This window comes from Rana temporaria, chromosome 1 (assembly GCF_905171775.1).
Source record: "Rana temporaria chromosome 1, aRanTem1.1, whole genome shotgun sequence".
In the NCBI taxonomy this organism is placed as follows: domain Eukaryota; kingdom Metazoa; phylum Chordata; class Amphibia; order Anura; family Ranidae; genus Rana; species Rana temporaria.
Genome location: NC_053489.1, coordinates 402,172,956 through 402,197,432, shown reverse-complemented (window position 1 = coordinate 402,197,432; position 24,477 = coordinate 402,172,956). Strand labels below are relative to the sequence as shown.

Here is a 24,477-nt window from a genome sequence, read left to right as displayed (position 1 = left end):
TTTAAGTGGAGGTTCGTCTTGCCTGTAGTTATAGCTTTCAGGCAAGCGGTCTCTTTCTATACATTTTTTAATTATTAGGCTGTTTTTTAAAAATAAAACTTTTTTACACTATGCAAGTCTTTTTGGTCTACTTCCCATGAGGAGCTGAGTGTAGATTATTTCTGGCCTGAGCGTGGATTGGAATTCTGAGAGCGCCACCATTTGAGGAACATTACAAAACAGATTATTGCACACTTGCAAAAATAACATTTATCCTGCAAGGCTAGTTAAAAACACCTGAACATATTCAACAATACGGGGGTTTGGTCACACTATATGGTCATTTAGTGCTAAGCCCACTTACTGCGACAAAGTACCCAGAATTTGTGGGTCCTACCCTGTTAATAGAATGAAAGAACCTGTGTCTCAACCATGGGAGATAAACTTCTCTATGTGGGAGAACTGAAGGGATTCCTCCTATGCACTGATGGTCACTAATGTGAGGTAATGAAGAGGGGGAGGGGTGCTTCAGCCCAAGGGACCTGGTCAGGGCATATACAACATACAAAAACATACTTGGGGGGCACACCCTAAAAATGCTATACATCTAAGATGGTGCTGCTATAAGACCAAATACAGTACAAAACAGATTATAGCGCACACATGCAAAAATTACATTTATCCTACAAAGCTAGTTAAAAACACCTGAACATATTAAAAAATACAGGGGTTTGGTCACACTATATGGTCATATGGTGCTAAGCCCACTTACTGCGACAAAGTACCCCGGTATGCCCCCCAAGTATGTTTTTGTATGTTGTATAGGCCCTGACCAGGTCTCTTGGGCTGGAGCACCCCTCCCCCTCTTCATTACCTCACATTAGTGGCCACCAATGCATAGGAGGAATCCCTTCAGTTCTCCCAAAAAAGTTTATCCCACAGTGTTCTCCCCGGAGGGCATGGGCGTCCGCTGAAATTTTTTCAGGGGGGGGGGGCGCTTCGGCAGCGGCGATACACAGTCGCATTTAACCCTTTTATTGACCGATAGCGGGGGGTTAAAAACGCGCCCCCCAAGTTAAAATGTAAAAAAAGCCGACTGTGCCCCCTGCATCTTTCAATATCTCTTTGTTACTACTGTGTACACCCTCTCCACAACTGCACCTCTGGACTCCTTTACATTACACAGCTCTGGACTCCTTTACATTACACAACCCCCTGCACCTCTGGACCCCTTTACATTACACAGCACTCTGGACTCCTTTACATTACACAGCACCCTGCACCTCTGGACTCCTTTACATTACACAGCTCTGGACCCCTTTACATTACACAACCCCCTGCACCTCTGGACTCCTTTACATTACACAACCCCCTGCACCTCTGGACCCCTTTACATTACACAGCACCCTACACCTCTGGACCCCTTTACATTACACAGCACCCTGCACCTCTGGACTCCTTTACATTACACAGCACCCTACACCTCTGGACTCCTTTACATTACACAACCCCCTGCACCTCTGGACTCCTTTACATTACACAGCACCCTACACCTCTGGACCCCTTTACATTACACAGCACCCTGCACCTCTGGACTCCTTTACATTACACAGCACCCTACACCTCTGGACTCCTTTACATTACACAACCCCCTGCACCTCTGGACTCCTTTACATTACACAGCACCCTGCACCTCTGGACTCCTTTACATTACACAACCCCCACAATTCAGTATAGAGAACATTTGGTGCGCTTTCAGAAAATGTTGCAAAAATGTGTAATCTAATAGAAGTCTGTGGGACTGTAGTGAAAATGGAGATAAATGCAGGAAATCTGTGTATACACCGGCACTGCAACTGAACCACAGTACATCAGTGTAAACCCACTTGAGTCCTAGTTCACATATATGCAATGCAGGAATTGACGTGATTCCTGCATTGCATGTTGCTTGTCGGCCATTCACGCAGCCCTTTGCAAACTGTTACGGGTGTCAATGTAAAATTAATGATGCCCCCATATTGGTTTGCAGATTGCAGGAAGTGGATTGCATAGGTGTAAAAACCCATCCACTCCAAAAAAGGGTCCTGCACAGTTTTGGTGCAAATCACGCTATGTTTGCCTCTTTTGTTTTTTTTTTGTTATATCTGAGGCTCAATCCATCCAAGTGGCTCCTTGATAGAAGCAGACCGCAGTAGTGTATATTTGATGAATATATTTAATTGAAAGGCCAGCTATCCAAGTCATTTTGGTGAGTTTGAACACCTATGGGGAGAGTGTTCACACGTGGTGGATCTGGAGAGTGTGGTGGAAGTTGCACACTTTAAATCTCTTTAGGACCCCTGCCTGGACACTGCCTGAAGCACTTCTGTTTATGTTTTTAGTTTTTTTGATTATTCTTTTTATATATATATATATATATATATATATATATATTCATATACACTGCTCAAAACACTTTGAAAACATATCAGATCTCAACAGGCAAAAATCTCATGCTGGATATCTATATTGATATGGACTGGGTAATGTGTTCGGAATGAAAGGATGGCACATCATTTGATGGAAATGAAAATTATCCACCTACAGAGGGCTGAATTCAAAGACACCCCGAAAAAATCAAATTGAAAAAATTATGCAGCAAGCTAGTCCATTTTGCTGAAATTTCATTGCAACAACTCAAAATGGTCCTCAGTAGTTTGTATGGCCCCCAAGTGCTTGTATGCATGCCTGACAACATCAGGGCATGCTCCTAATGAGACGACGGATGATGTCCTGGGGTTTTTCCTCCCAGATCTGGACCAGAGCATCACTGAGCTCCTGAACAGACTGAGGTGCAACCTGGCGGCACCGGATGGACCGAAACATAATATCCCAGAGGTGTTCTTTTGGATTTAGGTCAGATGAGCGTGGGGGCCATTCAATGGTATCAATTTCTTCATCCTCCAGAAACTGGCTGCATGCTCTTGCCACATGAGACCAGGCATTGTCGTGCACCAGGAGGAACCCAGGACCCACTGTACCAGCGTAGGTTCTGACAATGGGTCCAAGGATTTCATCCAGATACCTAATGGCAGTCAGGGTGCCAGTGTGTAGCCTGTAGAGGTCTGTGCCTCCCTTCATGGATATGCCTCCCCAGACCATCACTGACCCACCACCAAACCGATCATGCTGAACGATGTTACAGGCAGCATAAAGTTCTCTGCGGCTTCTCCAGACCCTTTCACGTCTTTCACATATTCTCAGGGTGAACCTGCTCTCATCTTTGAAAAGCATGGGGCACCAGTGGCGGACCTGCCAATTCTGGTGTTCAATGTAAAATGCCAATCAAGCTCCACAGTGTCCGGCAGTGAGCACAGAGCACACTAGAGGAGGTTGGGCCCTCAGGCCACCCCCATGAAGTCTGTTTCTGATTGTTTAGTCAGAGACATTCACACCAGTGGCCTGCTGGAGGTCATTTTGTAGGGCTCTGGCAGTGCTCATCCTCAGGGCCGATCCGAGACGGGGTGCACAGGGTGCACCTCACCCAGGCGCCAGAGGGGAGGGGGCGCCAAAGCATCAGGAGCACCATTGGTCCCGAGTGTGTTGCCAACTAATCATGATTGTGCTTTTCCTGCTGTAGCTGCCCTGGTGGTGAGCGTCGATTTTTTTCATCCTGGACGAGTCGCGAGGGCGCCGTGATCATGTTCAGTTCAGGGGTTGGACTGGGCCGGGAGGGGGGGCTGCCTACCTTATTGATAAAACGGCCATGGCGCTGCCTCAGCCTGTTTTACTTTTTTTTTTTTAGACTGTGCAGTGCGGCGGCCAGCTTGCTGTAGCGGTACTTGTGTGTATTGTGCTTATATTTATTGTGTATTTGCGGCGGCATGCTTGGCCGGGGGGATGGGGGCGGGGGGGGTAGTACGGAGCGCTCTCTATAAGCGGCCGATGATGATGACTGACATGGTGGATTACAAATTAGACTGGCGGAGGCGGAGACTAAAGTTCTGCCCACCCCCTTCGTGTGGCTGGCTGTTCATGACTGCATCCTCTCTTGGGAGGGGGGGGACTGTCTGATGACATGAGGGGGACGAGGAGAGAGAGAAGCACAAGGGGAACCCCCTGCTAAGGAGAGCAGGTACAATGTAATATGCTATTGCAATAAAGTGATCCATGCATGCAAAGTCATTAAACAGTCTCTCTTCGGTGAAAGTTCATGTTTTGCAAACTTTGCAGTACATGAACTTTCACTGAAGGTGTTTAATGGGTTTGCATGCATGGATCACTTTATTGCAATAGCATGATCTGCATATTAATGAACTTTCAATGAATGTGGTCTGTTTAATGAGTTTGCATTGATTTCAGCATGTGCAAAGTGTTCCATGCAATGCATGCTGAAATCAATGCAAACTCATTAAGGAGGTTGAGGCTGCACTCATTGCCACTGATTAGGCGGCACTCTAAGGCTACTTTCACACTGAGGCATCAGCGGTAAAGCGCTGCTATTTTTAGCGGCGCTTTACTGACGTTTTTTGCGGTGCTATTTGGGCACTTTTAACCCCCGCTAGCGGCCAAAAAAGGGTTAAAACCACCCTGGCAGCGCTGCCCATTGATTTCAATGGCCAGTGGAGCTGTAGGAGCGGTGTATACAGCGCTCATACAGTGCCTCAAAGATGCGGCTTGCAGGACTTTTTTTACCGTCCTGCCAGCTTTGTAGCCGCTATGTTTAGCGCTATAGCAACTGCAAAGTGCCTCAGTGTGAAAGTAGCCTTAAGCTGCACTGATAAGGCAGCACCGATATGCTACACTGATAGGCACTGATGAGGCCACACTGTTAGCCATTGATAAGCTGCACTGGTGAGGCTGCATTGATGGTGGGCACTGGTGAGGCTGCATTGATGGGCACCGGTGAGGCTGCATTGATGGGCACCAGTGAGGCTGCATTGATGGGCACCGGTAAGGCTGCATTTGATGGGCACTGGTAGGCTACAATTGGTCAGCAATGGTAGGCTGCATTTGGTGGGCACTAATAAGACTGCAATTGGTGGGCACTGGTAGGCTACAATTGGTGAGCAATGTTAGGCTGCATTTGGTGGGCACTGGTAGACTACAATTGGTGGGCACTGGTAGGCTGCATTTGGTGGGCACTGGTAGGCTACAATTGGTGAGCAATGTTAGGCTGCATTTGGTGGTCACTGGTAGGCTACAATTGGTGGGCACTGGTAGGCTGCATTTGGTGGGCACTGGTAGGCTGCATTTGATGGGCACTGGTAGGTTAAATTGGTCCGCAATGGTAGGCTGCATTTGGTGGGCACTAATAAGACTGCAATTGGTGGGCACTGGTAGGCTACAATTGGTGAGCAATGTTAGGCTGCCTTTAGTGGGCACTGGTAGGCTACAATTGGTGGGCACTGTTAGGCTGCATTTGGTGGGCACTGGTAGGCTACAATTGGTGGGCACTGGTAGGCTGCATTTGGTAGGCACTGGTAGGCCCCGTACAGACGACCGAACATGTCTGCTGAAACTGGACCGCGGACCAGTTTCAGCAGACATGTTTGGTCGTGTGTAGGCCCGAGCGGGCAGGATTCCAGCAAACATTTGCCCGCCAGGCCTTTTCCCAGCGGGCAAATATTTCTGGACTTGTTTTAAAACAGCCCGCTGAAATCCTGCCCGCTCGGACATGTTCGGTCGTCTGTACAGACCTACCGTACATGTCCGAGCGCCCGCCATCCCTCGCATGCGTCGAATGACTTCGACGAATGCGTGGAAGCATTTAACTGGCAGGGCCGCCCACGTCGCCGCGTCATCGTCGCGGCGACGGCGCGGACACGCCCCGCGTATTGTTTACGCGCGGATTTCTGTATGATGGTGAGTACAGCCACCATACAGAAATCCCCGGGCATACATGTACGGTGAAAACGGTCCGGCGGACCGGTTTCATCGTACATGTATGCTCGTCTGTACGCGGCCGTAGGCTACAATTGGTGGGCACTGGTAGGCTGCATTTGGTGGGCACTGGTAGCCTGCATTTGGTGGGCACTGGTAGGCTACAATTGGTGAGCAATGGTAGGCTGCATTTGATGGGCACTGATGAGGCTGCATTGATCTCTTGTACCATGTCTGCATTCTCTGACCATCTCTTGTATCATGTTGGAAGTCTCTGACCAACTCCTGTATTATGTCTAGGGCTCTTTCTAAACAGACTCTCTAACCCTCTCTGTGTCCATTAGAGAGACCTCCCTCCAGGTCCAAGAGTACTCTGCTTCTCTTCCTGTATTTTGTTTATTGTTAAGAGATCATGGGAGGATCCCAGGGCAACAATGACTCCTTAGGGGAGCATCTCTGTGTTTGAATCGTTGCCATAGAAACATTTGTAAAGGGGGAGGGGTTAGTAAGGTGACCACGCCCTTGTAGGGGGCGCCAGAAATATTTCTGCACCCAGGCGCATGTGACCCTAGGATCGGCCCTGCTCATCCTGTTCCTCCTTGCACAAAGGAGCAGATACCGGTCCTGCTGATGGGTTAAGGACCTTCTACGGCTCTGTCCAGATCTCCTAGAGTAACTGCATGTCTCCTGGAATCTCCTCCATGCTCTTGAGACTGTGCTGGGAGACACGGCAAACCTTCTGGGAATGACGCGTATTGATGTGCCATCATGGAGGAGTTGGACTGCCTGTGCAACCTTTTTAGGGTCCAAGTATCGCCTTGTGCTAGCAGTAGTGACACTGACCCTAGCCAGATGCAAAACTAGTGTAAAATAGTCAGAAAAGATGAGTAGGGGAAAAAAATGTCAGACAGCTCCACCTGAAAAAACATTTCTGTTTTGGAGGTCGTCTCATTGTTGCCCATCTAGTGCACCTGTTGTTAATTTTTTTGAGCAGTATATATATAGATAGATTGATAGATAGATAGATAGATAGATAGATAGATAGATAGATAGATAGATAGATAGATAGATATCAAAAAACGAGGGGTGGAGGAGTGGTCTTTAGTTTAAGACCACCTTGTAAAAGTGAGTGAAACTCCGCTTTAAGGACAGGGTTCCTCCTTTCCCTATAAAAGTGCACTACACTAGAGCAGTTACTGTCTCATGGGCATTTCTGCAGCAGGCATCAATTCATATTAGAAAAGGTTGTCTTAAGGACTGTTTGAACAGAATTACAAATATTTCAGCAGGTAAGACAGTTAATACATATTATTTCTTTATATAGCCATGTATATGTATATTACAAAGGTCGGTATGGTTACCAAAATGCAGAAAAAACAATTTTTTTCAGAATAGATGTTTAGAATCTAGTACACTAGATGGGGCTTATGGTGGCAAAGAGAGGAAACTGTCAAATGTTAAAACATTTAGAAGGGGACATTAAGAATAGATTGACATTTGTTTATGTGTAAGGATAGATTTACTAGCTTCAGCTATTGTAAAGGATTTATTAGGTCAGTGTGGTACCTTGAATGTACAGTATCTTGCAATAACTTATTTTCCATGTAACACCATTCTGCCAGTTGTTAAGAAATGTGTATTTCAAAGGCTGACTGCTTGCTGCAAAAATAAACGGCAATAAAATTAAGTTGAGCTGCTTTCTGTGGCTGCTTAACTTCATCAAATCCCACATGTGTTTTATTGTCTTTTTTTCTTACTCACTGCTCAAATTATTATCCCACCAGTAGATGTATTTTTAGCATAAAATGTAAATTTTTTGCATAAAAATTTTAAATGATCGAGCGAGGTGCTTTATAAACATGTAAATTGTGAATTTTTTATTTGCCTAAATGTATGCATACAGATTTAATTATTCATTTTATTTTTTTCTATGTATTGGTTCCTAAGTAGAGTGTTTCTCAGATTAGACAGATATGTGTGCAATTATTCAGCCTAATCAGTTATTCTCCTGATGCCATCATCACTAGTAAAGAGTTCTGTGCCCAGAAACAAGAGGTCATAAGCCACCTCTTGATTTAATTGGAGAGGAGCATAATATGTAGCTTTTAATATTTGGGATATTTTTCAGGAAAGAAAATGCAACCTGCCTTATGGAATAAAATGATTTAGCTTTAAAGGGGTGGTTCACCCTAAAAACTACTTTTTTTTATTACACTTGCCCCCCACATTACAATATGATTAAGGCTATTATTATTTTTTTGATGCTGTACATACCTTTGTACAGCATATTCACCCGTTGCGAGTCCCGCGGGAGTGGGCGTTCCTCACATGTCTGTGATTGACATTTTGACCAAAAATGAGCTCCCCCCCGTCGCGTAAGCCGCGTCACGGTTGGCGAAAGGAGCCGAACGGCGAGTCGGCGCTATACTGCGCATGCGCATCGCCGTTCGGCTCCTTTCGCCAATCGTGACGCGGCTTACGCGACGGGGGGAGCTCGTTTTTGGTCAAAATGTCAATCACAGACATGTGAGGAACGCCCACTCCCGCGGGACTCGCAACAGGTGAATATGCTGTACAAAGGTATGTACAGCATCAAAAAAATAATAATAGCCTTAATCGTATTGTAATGTGGGGGGCAAGTGTAATAAAAAAAAGTAGTTTTTAGGGTGAACCACCCCTTTAACTATGTCAACTCAGAGCTGTCTTAATGAGAGGGCACACCTGGGCACTGCCCAGGGGCCCCAGCTGCATGGGGGGGGGCCCTGCCCTTTCCCAAAAGCAGCTGGTCCTTGAGCCCACGCTGCCCCGAAATTGGGGGCCCCATATTGGCACTGAGAGTGATGGATACACAGAGGAGGCAGGCTGGCAGTGGTGCGCCGTGCTGTGCAGAACAATACCTATTATTTCACAGCCAGCAGGAAAGGGGCAGGGCCGGAGCGCCAGTGATGCTCTTACCCCATCCCATGCAGCTTGAATGCTTGGGACTCAAAGGCTGCGGGGTAGGATCTGGGTGCAGTGTAGTGCTGGAGGTGGGCACAGAGCCAGAAGTTTACATGCACTGTATCTCCACTGAAAAAGGGGGCACTACATGGATGGAATAATGGTCCTGGGGGATATCAAGGGTATATGTGGGAAAACAATGCTTGGGGGGGGGTCTGGGTGTATAGGGGTAGCAATGCTTGGGGTAGTTTGGGTGGCTATAGTGCTAGAGGTATCAGGAATGTAAAAAGGCCACAGTAAAGAGAGCATCAGGGATGTAGTGGGGTCACAGTACAAGGGGTGGCTTATGGTATATGGTTACAGTGCTCAGGGAATATCTAGGGTGTAGAGGGGTCAAAGTGCTGGGGGGATATCTAGGGTGTAGAGGGGTCAGAGTGCTGGGGGGATATCTAGGGTGTAGAGGGGTCAGAGTGCTGGGGGATGCCTGGGATGTAGAGTGGTCAGGGTGCTGGGGGGATATCTGGGGTGTAGAGTGGTCAGAGTGCTGGGGGGATATCTGGGGTGTAGAGGGGTTAGAGTGCTGGGGGGGATATCTGGAGTGTAGAGAGGTCAGAGTGCTGGGGGATATCTGGAGTGTAAAGGGGTCAGAGTGCTGGGGGGGTATATCTGGAGTGTAGAGGGGTCAGAGTGCTGGGGAGGCTTTGTTACTTTATGTAGTATTTTTCCCACTGTTTCTTTGCTGTACAGAATGAATGTAGTTATTGCAGAGCTCCACCCAAAAGGGAAAGCTCCACTTGTCTGCCTCCTACCTACTTGATGATGGTTTACCTGCACTGTCTCCATTGTAGGGGCCCCAAAGCATTACTTTGCCCAGGGGCCCATGATGCCATTAAGACGCCCCTGTGTCAACTATTAAATTATAAATGGTATTAAAATATAAGCCCAGAATAAACACTGACAGAATTTAACAAACTGTAATGTTGTCTTTTTTCGTAGGATGTGGATAGTAGAACAAGTCTTCAGCATCCTCGTCTGTACATAATTGGCCAGAAGGACACGTGGCTTGGTTTTAGGATCTTTGCAAACATCCTTTATGGCATCTACACTTCATTTGTTATGTTCTTCCTTCCATATTTTGCTTTCTATGATTCAGCAGGACCAGGAGGCATATTTGATCACCAAGTTTTTGTGTATACCATGAGCAACATCTACTTTTTTGCAACATTGGCCGAGGTAAGAAAACCGCTTAGATCCATGGGATGTGGTAGAGAAGGTGAATGACATATGCGTTCAAACGGATGAATACGCAGTTTAAATACTGTACATACTGTATATGGCTGCTGACTGTTTTACCTGACAAAGGATTTATAATTCCGTAGAACCATCTTTGTGATTTACACATCTCTGCCACATCAGGTGTATCCTGTTAGGTCATTTGTTCACTTCCAGGTTACAATTTGTTACTTTCTGTGAATATAGGGAAAAGTAATGTTGCTGATTAATTGCTCAATGACCAAGCTGGAGGTGAAGAGGTGATTTAACAAGCCGAAATCCTGAACCAGGAAATTACTGGTGTTGTCTGTGTTTTACTGTGCAGAGTAGAAAATGTGTGCAGATTGCAAGACTAGCTGCACAGAACAAGATATATGTGTGAAGGTTCTGAAAACATGCTTCCATAGCTCCCAACTGTCCCTGATTTCGAGGGACTGTCCCTGATTTGGAGCAATGTCCCTCTGTCGCTCTTTCCTCTTTATTTGTCCCTCATTTCGATCTGATCTATATAGTTGTATATAAAACACACTTTTTATCTTTCAAAAAGTGTTTCCCAGTGCTAAACTTTTCGTCCAATTTCTAAATTGCTGCATTTTTTACATTTTAAAAGCCAATATAAAGGAATAGGTAATTATTATTTTTTTTTAATTAATTCTCCTTTAAGGGAGTGTGGGAGGGGACGTGTCCTATGCCTACATACGTTTGTTAGTAGGTGTCCCTCATTCCCATCTCAAAATTTTGGGAGGTATGTGCTTCCCATCTATAACTGGATATGTACATGGTAACCATGTTTTCTCATAACACATGTACGTTCTGCTTCCTGCTTTTAACCGTGCATGTATGAACTACTTCTTTTAGCATTTGTGTAAGAGGAGGAGGGTGGACAAAATAGGAAAATCTTGTTTTTCAAAAAAATGGCGTCTGCAAAAGTTTGGGCACCCTGCAGAGTTAATATCTTGTACTGTCCCCTTTGGCAAGTATCACAGCTTGTAAACGCTTTTTGTAGCCAGCCAAGAGTCTTTCAATTCTTGTTTGAGGTATCTTTGCCCATTCTTCCTTACAAAAGTCTTCCAGTTCTTTGAGATTTCTGGGCTGTCTGTCACACACTGCTCTTTTAAGGTCTATCCATAGATTTTCAATTATGTTGAGGTCAGGAGATTGTGAAGGCCATGCAAAACCTTCAGTTTACGCCTCTTGATGTAATCCCCCGTGGAGATTTTGAGGTGTGTTTAGGATCATTATCCATTTGTAGAAGCCATCCTCTATTTAACTTTAGCTTTTTCACAGATGGCATCAAGTTACCATTCAAAATTTGCTGAAATTTAATTAAATTCATTTTTCCTTCTACTCGTGAAATGTTCCTTGTGCCACTGGCTGCAATACAATCCCAAAGCATGATTGATCCACCCCCATGCTTAACAGTTGGACAGAGGTTCTTTTCATTAAATTCTGTGCCCTTTCTCCAAACGTACCTTTGCTCATTCCGGCCAAAAAAAGGAAAATTTATTATCATACTTACCGTAATTTTCCTTTCCTGATAGACTCCATGGCAGCCTACGTGTGGGTTAATCCCGCCTCCTCTCCAATGTGATAGGACCCCATACCCATAAAAGTTAACTCACCAATAGACTCAGTGTTCCGTAACTATCCCGACTCCATAATTTCAGGGTGGGAACTCCGTCTGCCATGGAGTCTATCAGGAAAGGAAAATTACGGTAAGTATGATAATAAATTTTCCTTTTTCCTGACTGACTCCATGGCAGCCTACGTGTGGGAAATAACTAGCCAACACACGGGTGGGTATGCTGAACAGAAATATATTTAATTTGTCCCGTCAGCCGACAAGACTGATAAACCAAAATTTACAGAAGACAGTGCTGCAGGTTCAACACAGTAATGGGACATAAAAGGTGTTTATAGAAGACCAAGAGGCCGCTCTACAAATAACATCTGGCGCCACATGACGGGCTGCTGCCCAGGAAGCTGCCATCCCTCTCGTGGAGTGAGCTGTTACCGCCTGCGGAGGAGCCAAGCCCTTTGCACAATAAGCCTGTTGTATCGTTTGGACGATCCAGGATGCGATTGTTCTTGAAGATGCCTTCTTCCCTTTGTTCTTGCCTGAATGCAGGATGAACAGGTGATCAGAACGTCTGAATGTGGATGTAACTTGAAGATATTCAGTGAGTATCTTGCCCATATCCAGAGGGTGAGTCTCATCAGAACCCGGGTTTTTAAAGGTAGGGAGAACTACTTCCTGATTCTCATGGAAAACCGACGAGACCTTCGGTTTGGAGCCCAGCATAGGTATCAGAACCACTCTGTCTGGAAAAAAGGTGAGAAATGGCTCCTTGTGACCCAAAAAACCGATCTCGGACACTCTCTTGGCCGAGGTGATAGCTACCAAAAAGGCTACTTTGGCTGAAAAGTTCTTCAATGAGGACGGGGAAGGTCCCGACATACTAAGTCCATTCAAAAAGTCAAGTACTAACGGGAGATCCCATTTGGGGAATCTTGGCTTCCTCAGAGGTCTCAATCTTGAGGCTCCACGAAAAAATTGTTTGATTAGTGGATGAGTTGCCCAAGGGATTCCAGAAAAGGCTGAAAGTGCTGAGATTTGAACTCTTAGAGAACTTACAGACAGGGGTAGGTCTAGCCCTGATTGAAGAAAGCTCAGGATGTTTTGGATTTCTGGGTTCTTGAAGGAACTGCCCGCGGTTAAAGAAAATTCCACAAACTTAGACCATATTCTACCGTACACTTTATTTGTGCTTCCTTTCCTTGAGCTCATAAGGGTAGAGATCACCCGAGAGGCGCAGCCAAGGGATTCTAGCCTTTCCCTTTCAAGAACCAGACCGCTAGTTTCATTTGAGCCGGACAGGGATGGAGGAGTGTCCCCTGGGAGAGAAGGTCTGGTCTGCATGGTATTGGAATTGGGTCCTGAAGACTCAGCTGGACCAACAGAGGGAACCAAGGCCTGTTCGGCCAGTATGGAGCCACCATTGTGATTTCCACTTCTTCCGCTAGAAGTCTCTTCAGGAATTTTAGAATTATTGGGATCGGGGGAAAGGCGTACGCCCTCTGAAACCACCATCGATCCGTTAGGGCATCTGTCCCGATTGCCTGGCTGTAGTAACCCCTCGTGTAGAAATTCTTCAATTTGGCGTTGTTCGGGGAGGCAAAGAGATCCACTTGGGGATTGACTCCCAGTGATAATATCCAACGGAAAGACTGGTCGTGGAGAGACCATTCGTTGACGTCCACCTGAGTTCGTGACAGGAAATCCGCTTGGGAGTTCTGAATGCCTGGAATGAAAACAGCCGTCAGGTTGACCAGGTTCACTTGGGCCCATTTCATAATGGGCTCTACTTCCTGGAGAAGGGATGAGCTCCGAGTCCCGCCTTGTCTTTTGACATATGATACTGCTGTGGTGTTGTCCATCCTTAGAATTACTGACTTTCCCTTCAGCAGTTGTGAAAAGGACTGTAGGGCACACCAGGCCGCTCGAAGCTCCAGGGTGTTCGAGCCTGGATTGTGGAGGCGAGCGTCCCACCTGCCTTGCGCCATGCTTGTGCCGCATAAGGCCCCCCAACCGGAGCCACTGGCATCTGTCGTCACTGTGACCCACGAAACTGGAGCGATGGAGTGACAATTCAGCAGATTCTTCGGTTGAAGCCACCAGAAGAGGCTGCCCCTCATTGACGTGGAAATGTGGATCCGTTGACTCATGCTCCCTGACTTCCACTGCCTGAGAAAGCCGGATTGGAAGGGACGTAGCCTCCATAGAGCCCATTTCACCATCGGTGTTGTGGATACCATTGTCCCAATGATCTTCAAGCATTGATGAGCTCTTAGGTGGCGAGTACTCAAGGCCCGGGAAATCCTCTCCTGAATTACCGGAATCTTCTCTGCTGGTAGAGAGATGGTCTTCCTTACTGTGTCGAATTGAGCTCCCAGATAGGTTAGACACTGAGTTGGCTCTAGATGGCTTTTTGCCAGGTTCAGGAGCCACCCGAATTCGGATAAGGTCGAGATGACCTGATCCCTCTGTGCCAAGAGAAGGGTCTTGTCTTGGGACAGGACCAGGAGGTCGTCCAGATAATGATACAGACGAATCTTCTTCAGCCTGATGAGAGCTACCAGTGCCAAAAGAACTTTGGTGAAGACCCGTGGGGATGTTGTTAGGCCAAAGGGTAGGCACACGAACTGGAGGTGTTCCTGGTTGACATAGAACCTGAGGTACTTGTGCAGCTCTGCTGCTATTGGGACGTGGAAATAGGCATCCTTTAGGTCCACGGAAATCATCCAGTCGCCTGGCTGTATTGCTTGTTGGATGGTTGATAGAGTTTCCATTTTGAACTTCTTGTGTGTTATAAATTTGTTCAAATATGTCAAGTCTATGACTGGGCGCCAGGTACCGTTCTTCTTTTGTACTAAGAAGAGAGGGGAGTACACCCCAAGAAACTGTTCGTCTTTTGGGACGTGTACCACTGCTCCTTGAATCTTCAGGAGGTGAATGTAGTCTAGAAGGACCTGTTTCTGCTCCAGTGACCCTGGAAGAAGGGTGGAGATGAACTTTGGACAGGGAGGACTGGAAAAGGACCATGTGTGTCCTGAGGTCACGGTCTTGATGACCCAAAAGTCCTTGATTGAGGCCGCCCAGACGTGCCGATAAAGGAGTAGACGAGCTCCCACACGATCCGCTTGGGCGGGCGTTGTCTCAAAAAGATTTCCCCTTGTCGCGTCCAGTTGACGCCTGAGTAGTTGGAGTAGGTCTCCGGTAGGAGCCTCTACCTCTGCTCCAATTCCTTCTGTAGTTTCCACCAGGCCTGTAAGCGCGAGCTTCCCTAGCGCGGTCCGGGCTGTATCGCCGGAATTGAGGCATTTTTCTTCCCGATTGGCGCTTGTCCTGAGGAAGGAAACCAGACTTGCCGCCCGTGACTTTGGAAATGGCATCATCTAGCTTGTTGCCAAACAGGGTTGATCCTTCAAAGGGAATCTTGCACCAGTTCTGCTTCGAAGATGGGTCAGCAACCCAGGGGCGTAGCCAGAGGGCCCGTTTCGCGGTCACAGAAGAAAGCATAATCCTGGCTAACAGGCGGATTAAGTCAACGGAGGCTTCGCCCAGGAATGCGACCGCCAGTTTTAACTCTGCCGTGGCTGAGTTCTTGGCTAGTTCTTCAGAGACGCCTTTGAGGAAAGAATCGACATTTTCCGTCCAGGCTTCCATGGCCTTTGATAATGCCGCTAAAGCTAGAGCCGGTTTGCACGCTGTGCCCGCAAGGCCATAAATTCTTCTGAGGTCCTGGTCCATTCTTCTGTCCAGGCCATCTTTGAAAGAGACGGAGTCAGCAATAGGTAAAGTGACATGTTTAGCCAGTCTCGTTACTGCCGCATCTACCAGAGGAACATTTTCCAAATGTTTGACCTCCTCCTGCTTGAAGGGATAGAGCCTTGAGGCTTTGTTAGCCATGGAAGATTTTTTGTCCACCTTGCTCCATTCCTCTTCAAAGATACCCTTCAGTTCGGATAGAAACGGGAACGTAGGGCGTTCTTTTCCCAAGCGCTTAAAGTATTTTTTCTGCTTGGCTGGAGAAGCAGGTTGTTCCTCCCATAAGAGAGCCTCCTTAATCGCTTTGACGAGTGGCGTCACCTGCGCGAAGTCAAATTCTAAGCCTTCTTCATCACTCTCTAGGTCACCCTCAGGAAAAGCCGGAGTGGAGGCTTGAGGCCGGGAAGGACCTGGATCCTCTAGGATCTCCAAGTTTGGAGAAGCAGACCCGTCAGTGTTGGTCTGAATCTGCGTGTGGGGCATGTTCTCTCTTAGAGTTCGTTGAACCACACGTTCCACCAGAGACTCGATGCGATGACCTTCAGTCTCTTTTTCCCTAACCGCATGGGCGTAGCATCGGTCGCATAATGATTTGCCCTCAGGGACACGAGTGTCACATCCCCAGCAGGCTCTGCGATCAGAGCGACTTTCATGGCGGTGGGAGCGGTGTCTTGAGGAGGAATGTGATCTTCTCCTCCGGTGGGAAGAAGTAGATGGAGATCTACGCTTGGACCTCGACTTTGAGGAAGAAGAAGTGCGTTGTGGACTGGCAAGGTCTTCCGGTTCTGGATTGGAAGGGCTAAATAAAAAACATTTAGGGAGGAAACTGTCAATACACATGAAAATGTGACTAGCAGCCCCAAACCCGAACCCTTTCCCGCACATACCTTGTGCGTGAGGGCTGGCCGCCTGTGGACGGTGACTGGTCCATAATTACTCTGGACCTGCGTACAGTGGATGGCAATTCAGGATCAACAAGAAACCTATGGTGCCGAATAAAAATACATAAAATAAAAGTGTGCTGTCCCCTTAAGAAGAAATTCTCTGCTGCTGTTTTGTTTTTTTTTTTTTTTTTTTTTAAATAAATAAATAAATATATAATCAACTAAATAAAATTCATTAAGACAAATCAATTAAGTTTACATAGTGATTTAAATAATTAAATAATTAAATACATGCAGATAAACATAAGCAAAAAATAGGAGCATGGTAAAATCAATAAAAGCCAGAAGCAACACTCACTGACCTGGCAACCAGAAGGGAAACACCCAGACACTCAGCTGCTCGCCTGAAGGGAAACCCAATGATCATAGGCGAGCAGCTGATTTTAAATCACCCGCCGGTGACGTCACGCGTCCTCCACGAACGCGCCTGCGCAGTGGAACGCAATCCCACGGCGCCTGCGCGGCCGCCGCGGGAATCGACGGACTGCGCATGCGCGACCAAGCCTCGCTCTGAGGATGGATACGGCGCATGCGCGGGGCACTAACGATGGGGAATCAGGAAGTCACAGGCGTGCTGGAACGCAGAGGCGCTCCAGCCGCCATACACACACAAAACAAACAACACAGAGGCACGAATAAGCGACTGCCATGGAGGAAATATATATAGAAAGGGACCTTGCCAGCCGATCCTAGAAGTCTTCAGCACATGCCACAGCCACAACCAAGTGTGCTGGGAAGCTCACCACCCGCCCATGGCTGGGATCCGAGCTGCACCGCTTAAAGTGTGCTCTTTTCCATTCCTTGAAGAAAACGATTTTGATCCATGGAGGAGGAAAAAAAAAGGAACACTGAGTCTATTGGTGAGTTAACTTTTATGGGTATGGGGTCCTATCACATTGGAGAGGAGGCGGGATTAACCCACACGTAGGCTGCCATGGAGTCAGTCAGGAAAGTTATATTTTAACCTCATCGGTCCACAGAACTTGTTTCCAAACTGCATCAGGCTTGTCTATATGTTCATTTGCAAAGTTCAAACGCAGATTTTTGTGGTGAGGACGTAGAAGAGGTTTTCTTCTGATGACTCTTTCATTAAGACCATATTTGTACAAGTAATAACAAAAAGAAAAATATTGCGCACACCCAACCTATAGTGCATACATCAGCTGCGTCTCAAGTGTGCCATACAGCACAAAACAAACATAGTAAACAAAGGAGTCGCGCTATTTAAATGTGATAACAGAAACACCAATACTTGTGAAATACAAAAATAATAAGTGACTGTTAAAATGACATGAATATCTCCACGATAATAAAACAGATGGAATGTGAGCAAGCCAAGAGGTTTGAAGGAGTCCAAAAATATAGTGATGAAATAATCCAAGAAGTCAGTGATTAAAACCACACTGTGATCGGGACGAACAGGAGACCTCCACCACAGATATTACTGACTCTTACCGCAGCACAATGAATTAACAGCATAAAGGGTAACAGATCCACAGCAGCAGACACAATGATCAATCCTCCACTAACGATGTCTTTAGTATAGGACTTCCCATTCAAATGGCAACCAGCAATCAGCTCCAAACATGTGTAAAGAAACACCAGGGAACATAACATAGCGTGATACTGCGCAGACTTTATTAAGAAAAGAAAGTAGCTAAATGCTTACTTACATTTTAAACTTTAAAACAGGCTTCAAGCGAACATAAAAACAGACAGAAAAAAACACAGCCGGCCGGCCTGTGTATGGGCGTGCGTCCGGAATATCCGGATCCTCACACGTGTAAACGCGGTGACGGTCAAACCTCTTGGCTTGCTCACATTCCATCTGTTTTATTATCGTGGAGATATTCATGTCATTTTAACAGTCACTTATTATTTTTGTATTTCACAAGTATTGGTGTTTCTGTTATCACATTTAAATAGCGCGACTCCTTTGTTTACTATGTTTGTTTTGTGCTGTATGGCACACTTGAGACGCAGCTGATGTATGCACTATAGGTTGGGTGTGCGCAATATTTTTCTTTTTGTTATTACTGTTTATACATATTATTGCAGCAACCACAGAATATTCATTTAAGGAATATTTTTTCATTATCAATTTGAGCACTTATTTTTCACTTTTATTTGTTCATAATATTAATTTTTCTTTGGCACATAGTACACTTGTATAGTTTCCCCCATGGATATCTTTGATTTTCGGGCCAAGAGAGTAGTCAATACTGAAGGTGTGTTTGAAATTTTTAAAGATGGAGATGGGGACCTGGGTGGTCTCTTTATGAGACTTAAAAATCTCACAGTGTCCAAACTGCACACTCAGTGGGATATAGTCTTTTTAGAGACCTACATTAAACATCAGATGGTACCCAGGAGCCTGAGATGGGAGATACAGCCCCAAAAGGGGGACACGGATCTTGAGGGGTGGTACAAGTACTTTAATGAAGCAGGCCTCAATCTCCTGCAGTTCTTGGGGGAACGCAAGGCTACTAAATTAAAGAGACTTGATGCTGAAATTCTTCTCATTAAAGAGAAATTGGTCCCTCTCATGACGAGTCCGGAATATGTGGAAAGATCTCAAAACCTTCTAAAAATTCTGGAAAAAGAAGAAAGAGAACAAAAAATCAAAAAAAAGAAAAAATTTAATAGAGATCTGGGTGACTATCAGGGAAATATAGTCTTCGATTGGCAAAAAAAACTGCTGGCGGAAGCCAACTCTCTGACTAGCACCCAGATGGAAATGGGACCACAACCCACTCCCAAGCAGGCTAACACCATGCACTCTATTCCCCCTCAAGCTCATGTCTATAAGGGGTCTCAAAATCGAGTACCAAAGGTGGGTACCCCTAAGGGAAACAATAGGACCAAAAAGTTTCCTGCTGCATCTGCTACTAATAGAGGCAAAGGAGGTCCCACTCAGAGGGGGCCTTTTGCCCCTGTGATGGGCCTACCAACATATGGCTGGGATCTAGCCCAGCCACCTGGCCCTTCTACTATGAGGGGGAGAGGCCCTTTGGGTCCACCACCCCCTTTGGCCCCACAATATAATACTGGTTATCAGCACCAGTTTGGAGGGCAGAGGGATAGTCAGTTTTATGGAGGGCAGTACCTTGGCCCTCCTCCATCATCAGGGATTCAGGAGGTGGTTCACTATGCTGATAGCTTAGAGCCAGAATATAACATACTCACTCACAATGCTTTTTTACCCCTTGGTGATATGGCAGACCTAGGTGAGGGGGCGTATGGCCCCTCTCAGGGACATAACGGGCCCATTCAGTCTGGGACTTATGAGTTTGGGTATGGAGGATTGGGTGCCCCCAATCCAAATAATGGCTTTAACCGCTCACAATGGGGTTTTCCCCGGGTAGGCCAGGGCACCAAAAGAGCTGCAGAAAGAAAAGAGGAGTTAGAGGGGGGAGGAACAGCAAGTCCAAAGAGAACAAAGTTGTGAAGGGAGATGGCATTTTTAATTTAAGCTCTCATACCCTTAGCCCCCCAGAAATAATGGTCTTGGACAAGGGGCTGAAATACGTCCCCCCCACCAATATCAATAAATTTAAAGTATACATGGATATACATAGATATATTAGAAAGCTTAATATCCAACGGTACTGTGCCTCTAACCCTTTTAACCCATCTGCAATGTCCACTTCGCATATAGTACACTCAGGATTGTCTAATGCTTCTGTTTGGAACCCTCCGGGTCATCTTCCAGCAGCACTTAAAGTTTTTAGAGATCTTACTCTAAAAGACCTGGATAACATGAAGGTCAAACAGGTCCGCTGTAAACAGGACATTGAAAAGGGAATAGAATCTTTATGTCAGAACAAGAATATAGTTATCCGTCCAGCGGACAAGGGGGGAGGGATTGTGGTCCTTGACAAGACCGACTACATGCAAGAAATGCAGCGGATCCTTGGTGATGGCGAAACATACGTTCCTCTTCCATTAGATCCGGGCACTAAGTTTAAGAAGATTTTGTCCAGAATTGTAGATAGAGGGTTTCGGAATAATATTCTAAATGAAAAATAAAGGGCATTTTTGGTTCCCAAAGCCCCAAGAACCCCCGATCATATACTATCTACCAAAGGTACACAAGAGTCTTACTTGCCCCCCGGGACGTCCCATTATTAGTGGGATAGATTCTATCACGTCCCGGGTGGGCAAGTATATAGACTTTTTTCTCCAGCCTTTGGTGAAAAAAGTTCCATCATATGTTAAAGACACTAAAGCGGTGATTAATATTGTGTCTGGAATCAAACCGCCTTCAGGTGTGTGGTTGGTAACGTGTGACGTTACCTCGTTATATACTATTATACCACACGACCAGGGGTTACATGCTGTTTCATATTTTTTGAATAGAGACAGCAGGTTGGATAAGAGGCAAGTTTCTTTTATTATGGAACTTCTAAAATTTGCGGCCACTCATAATTTTTTTTGGCATGACGGGAAGTTTTACAAACAGAATCGTGGCGTAGCGATGGGAGCTAAATATGCTCCGAGCCTCGCCAATCTTTTTATGGCCCTATGGGAGGAGGATGTCGTCCGTGTCCAGTCCAGGCCACAGATTTTGCTGTGGGCCAGGTACATCGACGACATCCTCCTCCTGTGGGATGGTAGCGAGAGCGATCTGTCAGATTTTATGAATACACTGAATTCAAATGACCGTGGGATTGTGCTGAGCTATGAGGCTAGCCAGACACAGGTCAGTTTCTTGGATTTGGTGATTTCGGTTGATGGGGAGAACTTTCAGACAGCGACCCATTTTAAATCGACAGATAGAAATGCTTACATCTCAAAGGACAGCTGCCACTATTCCCCCTGGCTTGACTCTATCCCTAAAAGTCAATACCAGCGTATAAAGAGGAATTGCTCAAAACAAACATTGTTTGTTAAGCAAGCAGATGTTCTGACACAACGTTTTGTTGCTAAAGGATATAAGTCTGATGACTTAGTCAACTCTTTAGAATATGTGACCCAATTGGACAGAAGCACTTTACTTGAAGATAGATCTCGGGATAAGTCCGCCAAATTTAAATGTCCCTTCATTACGGACTTTTCCTGCCAACATGGCGGGATCAAACACTTAATGTCCAAACACTGGCACATTCTGAAGAGTGACAGTATCCTGGGTGGTCTGTTACCGGATAGGCCGCAGGTGGTCTTTAAGGGCCTGCCTTCTTTGAGAGACAAAGTGGCCGGTAACATATTGAATCCTCCTAAAGTACCCTCTATGTTTCTGGCAGGATTGACAGGTTTCTATAAGTGCGGTCGGTGTCAGAGCTGTAGTTTTAATACCCGTACTAAAAAAAGGACAGTGGAATTCAACTCTAGTTGCACTGGTAGAAGGTTTCCGATCAAGCCTTTTATCACGTGCTCTACGGTTGAAGTCATATATTTATTAATATGTCCATGTGGCCTACAATACGTGGGGAGGACCAAGCGTCCCCTCCACGTGCAACTAAACGAACATATTGCAAACATCAAAAGTGGTTTCACAGAACATTCTGTATCCAGGCACTACCTTGCTGCTCATGATCGAAATCCCAGGGATACTATATTCCTAGGGATTGATAAGTTTACCGCGCATTGGAGGGGTAGCGACCTAGTAAGGTCCATATCCAGGACCGAGATGTCCTGGATACACAAATTAAAGTGTTATACGCCTTTTGGGCTGAATATTGAGGTGGATCTTAACTGCTTTTTAGACAATTCGTAACATATTCGAGCTAGACTATAAAAAAGTTTTTCTTTTCTGCAATAAGGAGTAAATCCTGGCCTACCTTTATGCGCTCTAGTTTGATCACCCATAATCTGTTTTATAAGGGTGGGGCATAAAGGAATGTTTCGAGTTGTTCTTACTTATATACTTTTATGGGCTTTTTATTAAAGTAACTGTAAAGTTTTTAAAGTTTTTATCGATTAATGAATCATATGTATCATTAGGCTTTATAAGATAGATGAAATATTTTATTGTTAAACCTGTTTAATTGATATTTTAAAAAAATGTTCAGTCCTGTATAATTTTTGTATTATAATTTTTGCATTACCGCAATGTTTACGTTATGATTTAGTCAGGATTGAACGTGTATTATTAATCATGCAAGTTTTTATGTAGGCATGCGACTGACTGGGGGTGGATCCAGCTTGTTACATTTTCCATATGTCTTGGTGCTAGTAATTTTTGCGGTGAAGTGGGGATCACTGTGCCTCTTTCATCTGCTAGCACTAGAGATTGTCTACATATAATGGTTTTTTTATGTATAGTATATTAGTGTCTCTCCTTTTTTACCATCACTGGGTTGCGCTGTTTAAGACCGCCCATTGATGATTGTCTGCTGGTTTGAGAACTCAACAGCCTTTTTTCCCTTACACAGTCTACAGTTTGCATTGATATGCATTGTGGGCTTCCAATAGTTAAGATGGAGTCCGCGCGGCTCCTATTCGCTCTGTCCCCGGGCTGGCTCCGCCCCTTTGTCCTGCTTATTGTGAGTCAAGGCGTCTCCTTACCCCGTGAACAAGTCCCTATCGTGACGAAACGTCGGGAGGAGACGCCTTGACCGTCACCGCGTTTACACGTGTGAGGATCCGGATATTCCGGACGCACGCCCATACACAGGCCGGCCGGCTGTGTTTTTTTCTGTCCGTTTTTATGTTCGCTTGAAGCCTGTTTTAAAGTTTAAAATGTAAGTAAGCATTTAGCTACTTTCTTTTCTTAATAAAGTCTGCGCAGTATCACGCTATGTTATGTTCCCTGGTGTTTCTTTACACATGTTTGGAGCTGATTGCTGGTTGCCATTTGAATGGGAAGTCCTATACTAAAGACATCGTTAGTGGAGGATTGATCATTGTGTCTGCTGCTGTGGATCTGTTACCCTTTATGCTGTTAATTCATTGTGCTGCGGTAAGAGTCAGTAATATCTGTGGTGGAGGTCTCCTGTTCGTCCCGATCACAGTGTGGTTTTAATCACTGACTTCTTGGATTATTTCATCACTATATTTTTGGACTCCTTCAAACCGCTTGGCTTGCTCACATTCCATCTGTTTTATTATCGTGGAGATATTCATGTAATTTTAACAGTCACTTATTATTTTTGTATTTCACAAGTATTGGTGTTTCTGTTATCACATTTAAATAGCGCGACTCCTTTGTTTACTATATTTGTACAAGTATCTCTTTATAGTGGAATAGTGTACCACAACTCCAGTGTCTGCCAGATCTTTCTGGAGGGATCGTGCAGTCAAATGTGGGTTTTGAATTGCGTTTCTTACAATCCTGCGAGCTGTTCTGTCTGATATTTTTCTTGGTCTTCCAGATCTTGCTTTAACTTCCACTGTTCCTAATGACTGCCATTTCTTAATTACATTCCGAACAGAGGATATTGACATCTGAAAACGCTTTGCTATCTTCTTATAGCCTTCTCCAGCTTTGTGAGCGTCAACTATTTTCAGTTTCAGTTTTCTAGACAACTGCTTAGAAGAACCCATGGTGATGATTGTTGGGGCAAGGTCAGATGAGTCTGGGCATTTAAAACCTTTGATATTGGCATCACCTGGTCTTCCCAGACGATGATTGAGAGCAATCCATGACACTGGCAGGTCTCAGCTGGCAGGTCTCAGCTACTTGGGGATTGGCTGGCGGCAATCACCGTGCTCTGATTGGTCAATACGACGCGAGTAATTTAAAGTATATTGAGTGTACGGAACTAAAAGCCCTATATAAGGGGGGTATTGTCAGCTGTGTGGCCAATCCCATGAATAAGTCACTCATGACGAAACATGTCGGGGCGTGGCTACACAGCTGATATTTGATTTTGTGAAGACTGTGAAATCAATGTGACAGGAGGGCGAGAAGCGTGTAAACCAGTGGACAATAGCAAGAGTGTGGGTGCTTGTTTCCATGACCTGGGACCTTTGCAGTGCAGTGTGGTGGAGGTGGTGAGAATCATTGTTTGTAGTGTGTGCAGGCTATAGTTCACCAGCTGAAAGATAAACGAGAGGATCTTGAGCTTGCTGTGATCGTTGCTTTTTATTTGGCTACTTTTGTGAGTTTTTTCATTGAGGATTTGGATGTGGTGTGTTATTAAACTACTTTTGCAATATTACACTATTGTGCAAATCTCTTTGATTTTCATATGGAGACAATCTAATCAC

The 24,477-nt window shown here is 45.5% G+C and overlaps 1 protein-coding gene across 1 annotated transcript in view; it reads left to right on the top strand.

Annotated features, from left to right (window-relative positions):
• Positions 1–24,477, top strand: part of LOC120913440 (phospholipid-transporting ATPase IC-like) — a 181,892-nt gene that overhangs the window by 140,931 nt on the left and 16,484 nt on the right. Inside the window, exon 20 of the mRNA XM_040323369.1 lies at positions 9,778–10,014. Within this exon, the coding sequence (XP_040179303.1) occupies positions 9,778–10,014 (237 nt within the window). The remainder of the gene's footprint in view (positions 1–9,777; positions 10,015–24,477) is intronic.